This window comes from Triticum aestivum, chromosome 5D, assembly GCF_018294505.1.
Source record: "Triticum aestivum cultivar Chinese Spring chromosome 5D, IWGSC CS RefSeq v2.1, whole genome shotgun sequence".
Lineage (NCBI taxonomy): Eukaryota > Viridiplantae > Streptophyta > Magnoliopsida > Poales > Poaceae > Triticum > Triticum aestivum.
The window spans coordinates 568,639,672-568,652,081 of NC_057808.1; the positions used below are offsets into that span (position 1 = coordinate 568,639,672).

General features: G+C 43.5%; 2 protein-coding genes across 3 annotated transcripts; one reads left to right on the forward strand and one right to left on the reverse strand.

The window, feature by feature from the left end:
* The first annotated feature begins 1,586 nt into the window (after positions 1 to 1,586).
* LOC123123999 (transcriptional corepressor LEUNIG_HOMOLOG) lies at positions 1,587 to 8,547 on the forward strand. 2 transcript variants are annotated; one of them, XM_044544689.1, is made up of 17 exons: positions 1,587 to 1,765; positions 1,884 to 1,981; positions 2,362 to 2,486; positions 3,231 to 3,472; positions 3,547 to 3,613; positions 3,718 to 3,823; positions 4,190 to 4,239; positions 4,316 to 4,516; positions 4,816 to 4,998; positions 5,089 to 5,298; positions 5,384 to 5,510; positions 5,594 to 5,703; positions 6,136 to 6,285; positions 7,321 to 7,476; positions 7,573 to 7,701; positions 7,807 to 8,004; positions 8,134 to 8,547. In XM_044544689.1, the coding sequence occupies exons 1-17, from the start codon at positions 1,731 to 1,733 to the stop codon at positions 8,275 to 8,277; spliced, it is 2,331 nt and encodes a 776-aa protein (XP_044400624.1). In that variant the 5' UTR covers positions 1,587 to 1,730; the 3' UTR covers positions 8,278 to 8,547. The 2 variants fall into 2 exon arrangements, with proteins under 2 accessions (XP_044400624.1, XP_044400623.1); XM_044544688.1 differs by having other exon boundaries at positions 1,588 to 1,765; positions 3,547 to 3,616.
* A 65-nt stretch (positions 8,548 to 8,612) lies between these two features.
* Positions 8,613 to 9,418, reverse strand: LOC123124000 (uncharacterized). Its single transcript, XM_044544690.1, has one exon. The coding sequence runs from the start codon at positions 9,123 to 9,125 to the stop codon at positions 8,742 to 8,744; it is 384 nt and encodes a 127-aa protein (XP_044400625.1). The 5' UTR covers positions 9,126 to 9,418; the 3' UTR covers positions 8,613 to 8,741.
* Positions 9,419 to 12,410: the final 2,992 nt, after the last annotated feature.

Below are 12,410 nucleotides of genomic sequence, written 5' to 3' on the forward strand. Positions count from 1 at the left end.
CGTGTGCGGTGCCCCCCTCCACCATAGTCCACCTCGATAATATCGTAGCGGTGCTTAGGCGAAGCCCTGCGTCGGTAGAACATCATCATCGTCACCACGCCGTCGTGCTGACAAAACTCTCCCTCAACACTCGGCTGGATCAGAGTTCGAGGGACATCATCGGGCTGAACGTGTGCTGAACTCGGAGGTGCCGTGCGTTCGGTACTTGATCGGTCGGATCGTGAAGACGTACGACTACATCAACCGCGTTGTGCTAACGCTTCCGCTTTCGGTCTACGAGGGTACGTAGACAACACTCTCCCCTCTCGTTGCTATGCATCACCATAATCTTGCGTGTGCGTAGGAATTTTTTTTGAAATTACTACGTTCCACAACACCTAGGTAGGACTACGATGTGTCGATCAGCCAAGGCCGGGCATGACCCGAAAAATTGTGCCCGGCCGAAGTTAATCGAGCGTGTTGGGTAAGTTGGTGCACCCCTGCAAGGAAGTATATCTACTCGAATAGCCGTGTCCACGGTGACGGAAGCTCGGAGTTGTATCCCGATCTATTACAACTAGAACTAGATACTGGAGACACTAAATCGATATGATGGCTCCGGGATCGCTTTCTCGTAGGGAATCGAGAAAGGATCTCTAGGCATTGCTACTACATATTTAATACTTATGTTATACTAATCTGCACTCTTCTAATGTTGCAAGACGGTGCAAGATGCTAGTTGAGCAATGGTAGTAAATGAATTTAGTCCCAAAGTGATAGATATTCAAGTGGGATATACTAAAAACTTTCATGCAGATCATTGGATATTATAAACTTGATTCCTTGAGATATGAAGATGGTGATATGTGAGTCATGTTGGTGAGTAATTATGCTTTAGTAAGAATATTGATGTAAAAGTTTGTGATTCCCTGTGCAAGCATGAAAATCAGTGCTAGTTATGTTTAATGCTCATTTATGATCGTTTTTGTTTCTTGGTTGGTCGCTTCTTAATCTATTTGCTAGCCTTCATTTGTAGTAAGCAGAAGTATTGCTTGTGCATTCAACTCCTTAAAATCAAAGTAATGCCAAATGAGTCCACCAAAATACCTACCTATACGCGGTATTTCCATGTCGTTCCAAGTAAATTTTGTATGTGTCAAGTCTAATTTTCAAAATGAATTTCCTTTTTGTGTGCCTGTATCGCTCATGAAGCAGCAGGGGGTGGCTAATATTTTCCATGCTAAGTAGGTTATTCTTAACATGAGTGTTTACACTTGTCACGAGAGTGTGGCAGGTAATAGGGATATGCCCAGTCCCGAAATGAAAAAAAATGTTGTTCAATAATAAATTTCTTAGAAAGTGTTGGTATAGAAGGCATCCGTAGATATGGCTAGCCATGAATTATTTTGCACGGTCGCAAGGACAGTTTCTTGTTGTTTTTGAATCGAAATGTCCGACGGCGGCGCAAGCAGTTGAGGAGTTGGGTAAAACGAGGAGGAGAGCCGAAGCCGGCCGGCCAGCAGGCAGGCAGGTGGGACCCAGCTGTCAGCCACCACCTATGTTCGGTGCTTGGTAGCTACTCTTCTCGGCCAGGACAGGCCCGGCCCAACCCTAGCCCGACACCGACCCGACCCGCGCGGCTCTCTCCCTCCCTCTGCGAGAGAGAGAGAGAGAGAGAGAGAGAGGGGGCGACAGCGCAGCGCAGCGCGGCGCCGCGAAGGGAAGGCTCCGAGGGAGGAAGGATCGAAGCCATGGCACAGAGGAGCAACTGGGAGGCGGACAAGATGTATGTATCCAATCTCCTCCTCCGTTTCTAGTCGAATCGAATCCAGTCGAATCGAATTGAATTTTGGGGGATTGGATTGGATTGGATTGTCCTGATTGGGGATTGTGGGGAATTGCAGGCTGGACGTGTACATCTATGATTACTTGGTGAAGCGCAACCTCCACAACTCCGCCAAGGCCTTCATGAACGAGGGCAAGGTCGCCACCGATCCCGTCGGTACGTTTCTAGTTTCTTCCCCTTCCCCTTCCCCTTTCGGATGGAGGGATGCATCTTCTTCTTCTTCTTCTTCTTCTTCTTCTTTTCTTCTTATGCAGTGACCCAGTAGCAGTAGTAGGCAGCTAATAATAGATAGATGCTAAAACCAATCCCCTCCCCTCCCCTTCATTGGGGGAAAACAGAGACAAAAAGAAGTAAGGCAACCATTTATAACCAGTAGGAATATGTACCACTAGTAGGAATATGTACACCAAGCATTACAACCAGTAGGAATATGTACCACTAGTACTACTACTAGTAACTCATGTTAACCTATAATTATTATTAATGGCTAATGCTTGTCTGCTCTCGGTTCCGTTCCGTTCCGTTTCCTTCCGCAGCGATCGACGCCCCGGGAGGCTTCCTCTTCGAGTGGTGGTCCATCTTCTGGGACATCTTCGACGCCAGGACAAGGGACAAGCCCCACCAAGGAGGAGGGCCCGGGGCCGCAGCGCCTTCTATGGACGTATGTCATAACTCCCTCCATGCCCAGCTTCTTTCTACATTTTAACTAGGATTTTTTTTATCAATCCACACCACACCTGTACCTGCACGTCGATGCTACTTAGGTCAAACAGGACGTACTATAACAACGTTTATTCTTGGCCTGCAACGGTAATAACGTGTGACTTCAATACGGATTCAGCCTCCCTTTCTTGTTTTGCTAAAATGCTATTATTGGTAGCTACCTCTTCAGCTGAGCATCCACTTTTATAATTACCCGTTCCATTTTTGCTCAAGTTGTATTACTTACTAGCTGGGAAGCAACTAGCATTCTACCTTCTATACACTTCTCTATTATACCTAGGCTGTATGTACACAAGCTTATCCTTACTGCCGTGTGATCCGATGCTACTATGGCCAAGTCACAGTGACCTCAAGAGTGGAAAAAGAAAAACAGAGCGCCCCCAACAGGATGATGCATTAACTATTTCGATGTTGAATGTGGCATGCATAATCTGGCAAAGTAGTAAAACTGACCAGTGAGTGTGACTAGCTGTCTAATTGCACTGACACTGAATTTGGCTGTAACATGGATACTGTGTATCTTACTGATGAGAATGCTTCTGTCTTCTTTTCCTATCTGTGAAATGTGAATGTGATATCTGCATTCTGTCTATCAAGTTTAATGATGGTATGTCAACAAGTCACATGTGCTGCTCATTGTATATGCTTTTGTATTTATATGGAATTCTTTGTGGTGCACTAGATGAAGTCAAGGGAACACCAGATGAGACTCCAGTTACTGCAACAGCAGAATGCCCACTTGCAGAGAAGGGATCCAAATCAACCGGCCCTTAATGGTGCTATGAACTCTGATGTATCAGCTGTTCTGGCCTCTAAATTGATGGAAGGAATGAGGAATCACAATCCTATGGACTCCGAGGCATCACAGCAGCTCTTCGATGCAAATAGGATGGCTCTTCTCAAGTCAGCAGCTAACCAAACTGGGTAGGTTTTCAGCAATTCATTCCAGCACTGACTAAAGCTTTGGTGAGATTCTGACTAACCTTTTGTCCATTCAGGCAACTTCAGGGCAGCTCGGTCAATATGGCAGCTCTGCAGCAGCAGCTTCAGTCAAGAAACCAGCAAGTTGTAATGCATACTGTCTTCTCTAACTCATTTCTATTCACAGTTTCTCTGCACCTTTTTGCTGCTTCCTAATAATCCTAATATTCTACTCAACTATTTTCAAGGACATCAAAGGTGATGGTGCTACTCAACAAAGAACAATGCCTACAGACCCTTCCGCATTATACGGAGCAGCCATGCTGCAATCAAAATCTGGATTAGCCACTTCTGGTGAGTAATATCCTGAGATGATATAAGTACTGCTGCTCATTGTGTCTCTTGATGTAGAAAACACATGGTACTGACGGAAGACCCATTATCTGTCCATACCGGGTGTCCTTGTGAAAATTGCATCATGAGTTCTATTGTTTTTACCCATTAGTACCTTTTCGGCTTGCTGTGGCTAGTACTATATTCATACTCGAGTGTTTGTTGATTTGGATGTGAGCATACAGCTAGTTAGCTTGCACATTAAACTCACGACAAACACCCTGAAATTAAATCGACCGAGATTTGTAGAACTATATAATAAACAATGAAAATAATTTCAGTACATGACCGAAGGTGTTTTTTTCTGATCCATCTTCCTCCACTTAGGGCTAAATCAAGGAGTCGGGAGTGTGCCACTGAAAGGCTGGCCGCTAACAGTGAGTTTGCTGACATCTCTTTACTCTTCTTTACTTTTCTTATTGAAAGCTCATCTGTTTTTGTTGTTGGCTGAAGGTCCCAGGTATCGATCAACTCCGGTCAACTTTAGGAGCACAGAAGCAGTTGATGACATCTCCAAACCAATTTCAAATTTTATCACCACAACAGCAAATGATGGCTCAAGCACAAACACAGAATGAGCTTGCTAGAATGGGTTCTCCAGCTCATTCTGGTTCACCAAAGGTTCGGCCAGATGAACACGAGTATATGATGAAGGTCAGTATACAATTGGTTCTGAGAAACTTGATACATGTCAAGTCCATTATAAGTCTGACAATTCTAACTAACTATAGTTCACTATCAATCAAATTGCATTGTTCTACAAATATGTTCACTGTTTAAATAAAATGTTCTATATTTTCTGGAAAGATGCTCTGCATTTTACTGGTACTTTCTTTCCACAGTTTTTCTGCTTGGGAATAGTATGGATGATTCTATAATTTCACTTTTATGCCTTCCTATGGCACCCTATGCATGTTATGAATGACTATTATACAATATTTGCTATCTGTTAGTTGAAGATGGCCCAGATGCAGCAGTCCTCGGGGCACCGGATGATGGAATTGCAACAACAGCAGCAGCAGCACCACCAGCAACAGCAGCAACAACATCAACAGCAACAACAGCAACAGCAACAGCAGCAGCAACAACAGCAGCAGCAGCAACAACAGCAGCAGCAACAACAGCAGCAGCAGCAGGTAGTCTGAGTAATTACCTTGAGATGTTTCTTAAGTTTTATAGCTCCATACGTGTGATACCTAAGCGTGTCCATTATTCTTGATATCCAGAATAGTAGAAAGCGGAAGCCAACTTCTTCTGGGGCAGCTAATAGTACCGGCACAGGAAATACCGTTGGGCATTCTCCACCCTCAACTCCATCAACTCATACTCCTGGTGGTGGAATACCAGTAGCTAGCAACGTGAACATTGCGCAAAAAAGTTCAATGGTTTGTGGCGCGGATGGAACAAGTGGATTTGCTTCATCCTCTAATCAGATGGTACTATTATTATGCGTATACTGCTCTGCTGTTTCAATTTTTGGTTGTCAGTTTGTTGTGCTCAAACAACTTTTGTTACTGACAGGATAATTTGGATAGTTTCGTTGATTTTGAAGATAACGTCGATTCATTTTTGTCAAATGATGATGGGGATGGTCGAGACATATTCGCTGCATTGAAGAAAGGGCCCTCGGAGCAGGAGTCCCTGAAAAGTAAATATTTTAAGCTTTTGAGCTGTGCCGCAAACTTCAGCCCTGAAAAAGTATAATCATTATAACCGTTCATTCTTTTGTAGGTCTTTCTTTGAGTGAGGTTGCTAATAACCGTGCAAGCAACAACAAGGTTGTTTGCTGTCACTTCTCTACAGACGGAAAGTTACTTGCTAGCGCCGGTCATGAGAAAAAGGTAAGCTGTGTAAACTCACAAGTAGATGCGAGTTAACAATTTATTTTGTAAATTCCTTGCTTGTGCCAGAGCGTTCAAATCATTAACAATCAGTTTCCTTCTTTTAAGAATATTAGGATTTTATAAGTAGAATTTACTTTTAATATTGGCACAGGATTTCATCACTGTTAACAGTACTTGTTATTGCTAACTCCAGTCACGATTGTTTTCAGTAATAAAATATTTATCTCATATTTCTTCTGCCGTACCATACACCGGCACCTGCATCTTATTCTGTTTATCGCTGGAGATGCAATATTATTACCCTTTCACCCACCTTGACCTGCAATGTTGACATGTAATTTTGTTATTGCTTTGCGTCTCTGATAGAAAATTAGGCCGTTGTAAAGCAGTTTATATTTTCTTATATGTGATGTTTCTATGGTACTGTAGGTCTTCCTCTGGAATATGGACAATTTTAGCATGGATACTAAACCGGAAGAACATACAAACTTTATAACAGACATAAGATTCAGACCGAATTCGACTCAGTTGGCTACTTCATCTTCTGATGGAACTGTTCGACTATGGAATGCAGCTGAGGTATTTTCTTCTACTTTTTTTTATATGTGTTTCTCATTAGTAATTCTTACTTTCCTTATTTGCTGCAAGTTCCGGCCTTTTGGTGCTTTTCACTGCCTACCATTGACACTGAAATTTAAACTTTTGCGCTTTGATTGTGGCAAGAGATCACTGCAAACTTGAGTTACAAACTCCATAGAAGGGGAATACCATAGAAGGTCTTTTATAGAGGAAGTGTAAATCATGCTCTCCTATTTGTTAGTGTAAAAGGGGAACACCTTTGTCTCTTTTGTAACTCCATGGAACACTTATATCTTAAATGCAAAAATCTCAACTGAATATCTAAGACTTACTGGTACCTTTAATTGCAATGTTTGATTATTCAAAGCATGTGGGTACTTGCTAGATGTAAACTATATTCTGCAATCTGAAATAATATTGTGCCAGGACATGATTTGTCGTGGTTGTCCAAGAACATTTACTTATGGCATAAGCTACTATACAGGACCTTCAGGCTGTCTAACCAATTTAAATTCATTGGGTAGAAGCTGATCTTAAGGTAAAGCGGTCTAGTACTGTTCATGATTATGGAGTCCAGTCGGTTGACACAACTGTTCAAGTTTAGGAATCCAGACTCCAGTAATCAAATTGCAAGTCAAGTACCGTTCATGATTATGGAGTCTAATGGGTTAAGGCTGATCAGAAGTTAAAGTGGTCTGTTCTTTGGGCCAGACAGAAACTGATGATGGATTTAGTTTGATTTGTTTATTACAGAGCGACCCAGTAACCCTAGTTCTTTTGCTGTCTGTCGTTTTTTGATACACATGATTGCTGATTGGACGCAGACATGTTTAGTCAGATTGAGCTTGAACATAACATATATGTTTAGTATACAGTTGGTTGATCTAATTGTAGGAAACCAAACTTCACGCATTAATTCGCTAATCATGTGCACATATTGATGATGTGACTGATTTTTTATGGACCTATGTTTCACTTCACCATGTTAGTATTGACTGCCAGATACCTAAATCCATTATTTTCTTCATTTTGCAGCGAACCGGCGCATTGCAAACTTTTCTTGGGCATTCCTCCCATGTAACATCAGTAGATTTTCACCCGAAATTGACAGAGATTCTATGCTCGTGTGACGACAATGGAGAGATCCGGTTCTGGACAGTTGGTCAAAGTGCGGCTTCACGCGTGTCCAGGGTTTGTCTCTAGCGCATGACGTTTGTAGATGTTTTGCAGCCACATAATTTCAGTGACAATAATAATAATACTTGAATTGTACATGAATGGATACAGGTGAAACAGGGCGGTACTGGTAGGGTGAGGTTTCAGCCTCGGATCGGAAAGCTCCTTGCCGTGGCAGCCGGAAACACGGTGAACATCATCGATATCGACACGGACACGAGTTTACATTCACAGGCAAAGGTAATCAAGAATTGCACGCTGGTCGAGATGCTTCTACCTGTATGCAGGTGTTTCTGCAATGTCAGGAGGTAACTGTTGATGATTGTTTTGTTTAAAAAAAAATAGGTTCACTCTAGCGAGGTAAACTGCATCTGCTGGGACGAAACGGGCGAGTACCTGGCGTCCGCAAGCCAGGACAGCGTGAAGGTGTGGTCGGCGGCGTCAGGGCAGTGCATCCACGAGCTGAGGTCGCACGGGAACCAGTACCAGTCGTGCATATTCCATCCGAGATATCCGAAAGTTTTGATAGTCGGTGGTTACCAGGTAAGCAAGCATTGACATGGTTGCTGCAAATTCTGAATAATAATGTGCTGTGCAACATAACAGAGCCAAATTAAACCTGGACAGTTGGGTAACGTTTATATATACATGTGATTCGATGTGATGATGCAGACGGTGGAGCTGTGGAGCGTGGCGGATAACCAGAGGAACGTGGTCCCGGCGCACGAGGGGCTGATCGCGGCGCTGGCGCACTCCCCGCTGACGGGGTCGATCGCGTCGGCGAGCCACGACAGATGGGTGAAGCTGTGGAAGTAGGAGATTGGTTGGTTGTAAAGACGAACTTTGAGCATATTTGTGGTGGGAGAGAAGCTGTGGAACTGGAGCACAAGGCAGCAAGCAAATACATGCATCTTTTGACCGTCTGTTGTGGAGGGGAGGGGAGGGGGTGTATGTACCTACCTAGATGAAGGAATGAAACAAGGAAGCAAGTTTGCAGCTGACTGAGAGAAAGACGAGTTATTTTGTGTAATTAAACCGCGGTCCATCAATATTAATTTTAGTAGTGGAAAGAAGTGTGCTATTTAATTAATTTTGTTTTAAATTTAGTGGGAGAGAGAAATGGAGAAAGAGAATGCAGTAAAAGTAAGCAATGGCTGCAAATATGATGAATTTTCATCCATCCATGAGACATACCCGCAGAGAGAAGGCCTACCACATTCGTCAGTCATATGCTTGTTGCATCCAATCTATGGATAGTGCCTTAACTAGTTGCCTAGTAATTAATCATCATCCGATGTCGACGACGATGATGATGATTCTGATTCTGATGCTGCCGGTGACGGCGCGGGGCTGAAGGCGATGCCGCCGGCTCCTCGGAGGGGATGGACAAGGTCCGGCAGCGGCGGCGGCTTGGGGAGATCGTCGGGGTTGGGGTGGTCCGGCGGGATGCCGTTGTCGATGCTCATGATGCCGATGCCGCCGGCCCCCGAGCAGGCGCTGGCGCACGACACGTGGCACACCACCACCCACCCGGTGCACCCCTCCAGGCACGTGTCGCGGCACTTGTGGGCGTCCCCCAGCTGCGCCGCCGCCGGAGACGGCCGGCCGAGCAGCGCTATTAGCAACACCAGCATCACGGTCGCCCTTGTCGTCGTCGTTGGCATCTGGTTCGCGGCGGTCGTTGCCGGCGAGCTAGCTCCGTCCGCCTGCTGCTTATATATGCATGCGTTGCGTTGCCTTGTCTTGTTTATTTGGGGACAGGTGATGGAGAGAATGGATTCATGAGCACCGTAACGTCCGGGCGTTCACCAACTGAGCCAGTAAAAATATTTTGGGAGGGAGGAGTCCATCGATTCAATTAGCATGCGTTAGTTATGCGTTATGCTAGCTATTCCCTACCTACACCTACTCTAAATAGCCAGCCCAGCTCAGCTGCAAAATTCACTAGTTTTTTTTTTTTTTTGCGGGTAGGAGTAGATTTTCTTCTTTCAACATCTGCAAAATTCAGTTGACACAACTAGCTAGCTACGCTACAGGCCCAGGGCCGGTTCTGGGGAGGCCCAAAATCGAGGGGCCCCTCCCCGGTATACACAGTAGGCGTTTATGGCCCAACAGAAGGTACGCACGCAGCGAGAGTCACGCAGGATGGGCCAGCGATTGATTCGTTTCATTTAGTACATGCACGTATCCCTCAAAAAAAAAAATAGTACATGCACGTAGAAAAAGAAGCAACATATTGATCCCTTCCGATTCGTTCCTTAGGTTAGTACATGCACTTCATTCAAAAAAAATAAAAAAAAGGTTAGTACATGCACGTAGAAAAGAAAAAGAAGCAACTGATTGATCCCTTTCCATTCATCGGCGCAACCTCGCTTTGCTCTCCATCCATCCACAATTCGATCCTCTGAGGTATATCTTATATCTTATATTCATATCGCGGTTTCTACTTCCTAGTGTCCTAGATGAACAGCCAACACATCAGCACTGTTCAACAATTGTCAATTGGTGTATTTTCTTATTTTTATTTTCGACATTGTGTCTTATCATGGCATCCGGAAGAAAATATCCATCTCGTAGCGACTAAAAAAAAAAAGAAGAAGGTTGCGGCTGACTTGGTACAATCACAGTGCGGAAATATTTATGATCAAAGTGATTATCAACAAGAAACCCTACAAGTTGTCAAGGCTTTTCAAGTTAAATATTTCTTTTATTTTGGTTGATATGGCGATCACTTCTTTGAAAGCTAGATTTAAACAACTCGTGGATTATATATATATATATTCGGATTATTATTGAGCTCGGGCACTCTGAAATCATTGCATGATATTGAACTTGAAGAGTGTCGCACAAAATTTGCAGAAACTTTCTCTCTTGATGCTTCATGAGATGTTGAGGTATATGATCTTATTTTTGAGTTGAAGATTATAAGATTAACTTTGCCAGATGGTGATTTTCGAGCATGTCCAACAAGTTGTTTGTTATCCTAATATCTTCATTGCCTACCACATCTTATTTACTATGCATGTGACTGGCTTACAAAGTTGAAATTACTGAAGAACTATCTGAGGTAAACAATGGTTCAGAGAGGATAAATGATTTGGCAACATTATGCATTGAGAAGAAATTATTGGATGATATTGACATCGACCCCATCATAATTGACTTTGCATTGAGGATTGTTAGAAGAAAATTTTAAGGTAATATGAATAAATTATTTTATATGCATACTGATTTAGATGCATTTAAGTGTTATCGATCAATATTTCATATATATGTATATTCATGTTTATGCTATGACATCCATATTAAGGGCCCCGACTTTTAGTCTCGCCCCGGGCCCCCAAAATCTCAGGACCGGCCCTGTACAGGCCACCCCATCCTGAATTAGTAGCTAGGAACTAACTTTCAACTGTCACTTTCCTACGTGGGGCTGCATGCATGCTAATTCTATCATTTTGTATGTGTACTTGCGAGCTACCATTGCATACAAATATATGCATAATTGTGTGCTGCTCAGTTGGTACTGATGATGACATGTTAACATGCATGATCGATGCATATCTTTGCAGTAGCTTAGAGTTCTCTACCTACACGACACAAGGGCCCAGTCCATTCCACCAGGAAAGCGCAGCATTTGAAATTGATCCTTCAACCATACACATCATGCCCATTCATGCTTTTCCTTTCTCCCACTAACCCCTCGGCAACGAAGGGAAATCATAACAAAAAAGATAGAATTGTATGGTTAAATTCCTACAGAGAAAAAACTCCTATGGTGCCCTTCTGGAATTAAGGAATGGCTCACCAAGCTTCCTATAGAACTTCCTATGGAATGAGGAAATCTAAGGAATTTTGCAAGAAAACATACATGAGGTGGGTCTTACCTCAGTTCAAAAAGAGATTGATCCGGTTTATGTGGGAACCCGAATTGAAAACCATTGATCTAGTTTGTGTGAAAACCCGGATCGAACACCATAACAATCCAAGGGGCATTACAACTTGTCAAGGCAAGAACACGGAAAACACACAAAAAAGTATAAGATTACAACACAACACATTAAGGGCATCACTAGCAAAGAGGAGGCTGTTGGGCATCATATCATGCCATAGGCAGCAACAGAGGTAAACTTCAAAGGACCCCGATGGGAGCTCTACAAGACAACACCAAAAACTTGGCAAGGGTAAACTAACGGTACCACAAACCGTCAGTAGCCTCGGTAGGGTGGGAGTGCAATCAGGAGTACCAGAGGGGATCACATAAGGGAAGTTTACCAAGGTTCGTGCCCTCATGGTCAAGGTAATACCTGACGGTGTAATACATCGGGGTGGCTTCTCTAAAAGGAACCCGACAACAGGCCTGCCATGGGGTCTAGATGGCCCATGGAAGAGCCAGCAACAAGAGAGAATAACTGGAGACCATCTTGACCCCCAAGTCAATATGACAGCGGCCAAGATTGGATCTACCTTTTGTAAAACCCTAGCCCTCACCGTGCATATAAGGGGAGAGCTACAGGGCTCTCGTTCCCACCTACTCCCGTATACTAGACTCTCGATAGCAAACACATCTCCCCATTTGTAATCCCTCGCAAGAGGTACACCCACCATGAAAAACAACTGAAAAGCAGGATGTAGGGTATTACTCCTCACCAGAGGCCTCGAACCTGGGTAAAACCCCTTTGCGGCCTCAATGTTGCCGGCATCATCTTTACACTTAACTATGCCCATGATTAGGAAAACATAACCACCATGGAACACTTGAGCTTGTCCTAGAGGCGAGACTAGAAATTTTATTCTACTGTTCACGTGCATATGAGTTTTCCTATGAACCTCTTGGTTTTCACAGGTTCGGCAGCCATGGCAGTTATAGCATAGAATATAAATATTAATTATAAACTTTGAAATAAATAATAACACAATTATTATTGTCTCTAGGGCATATTTTCAACATC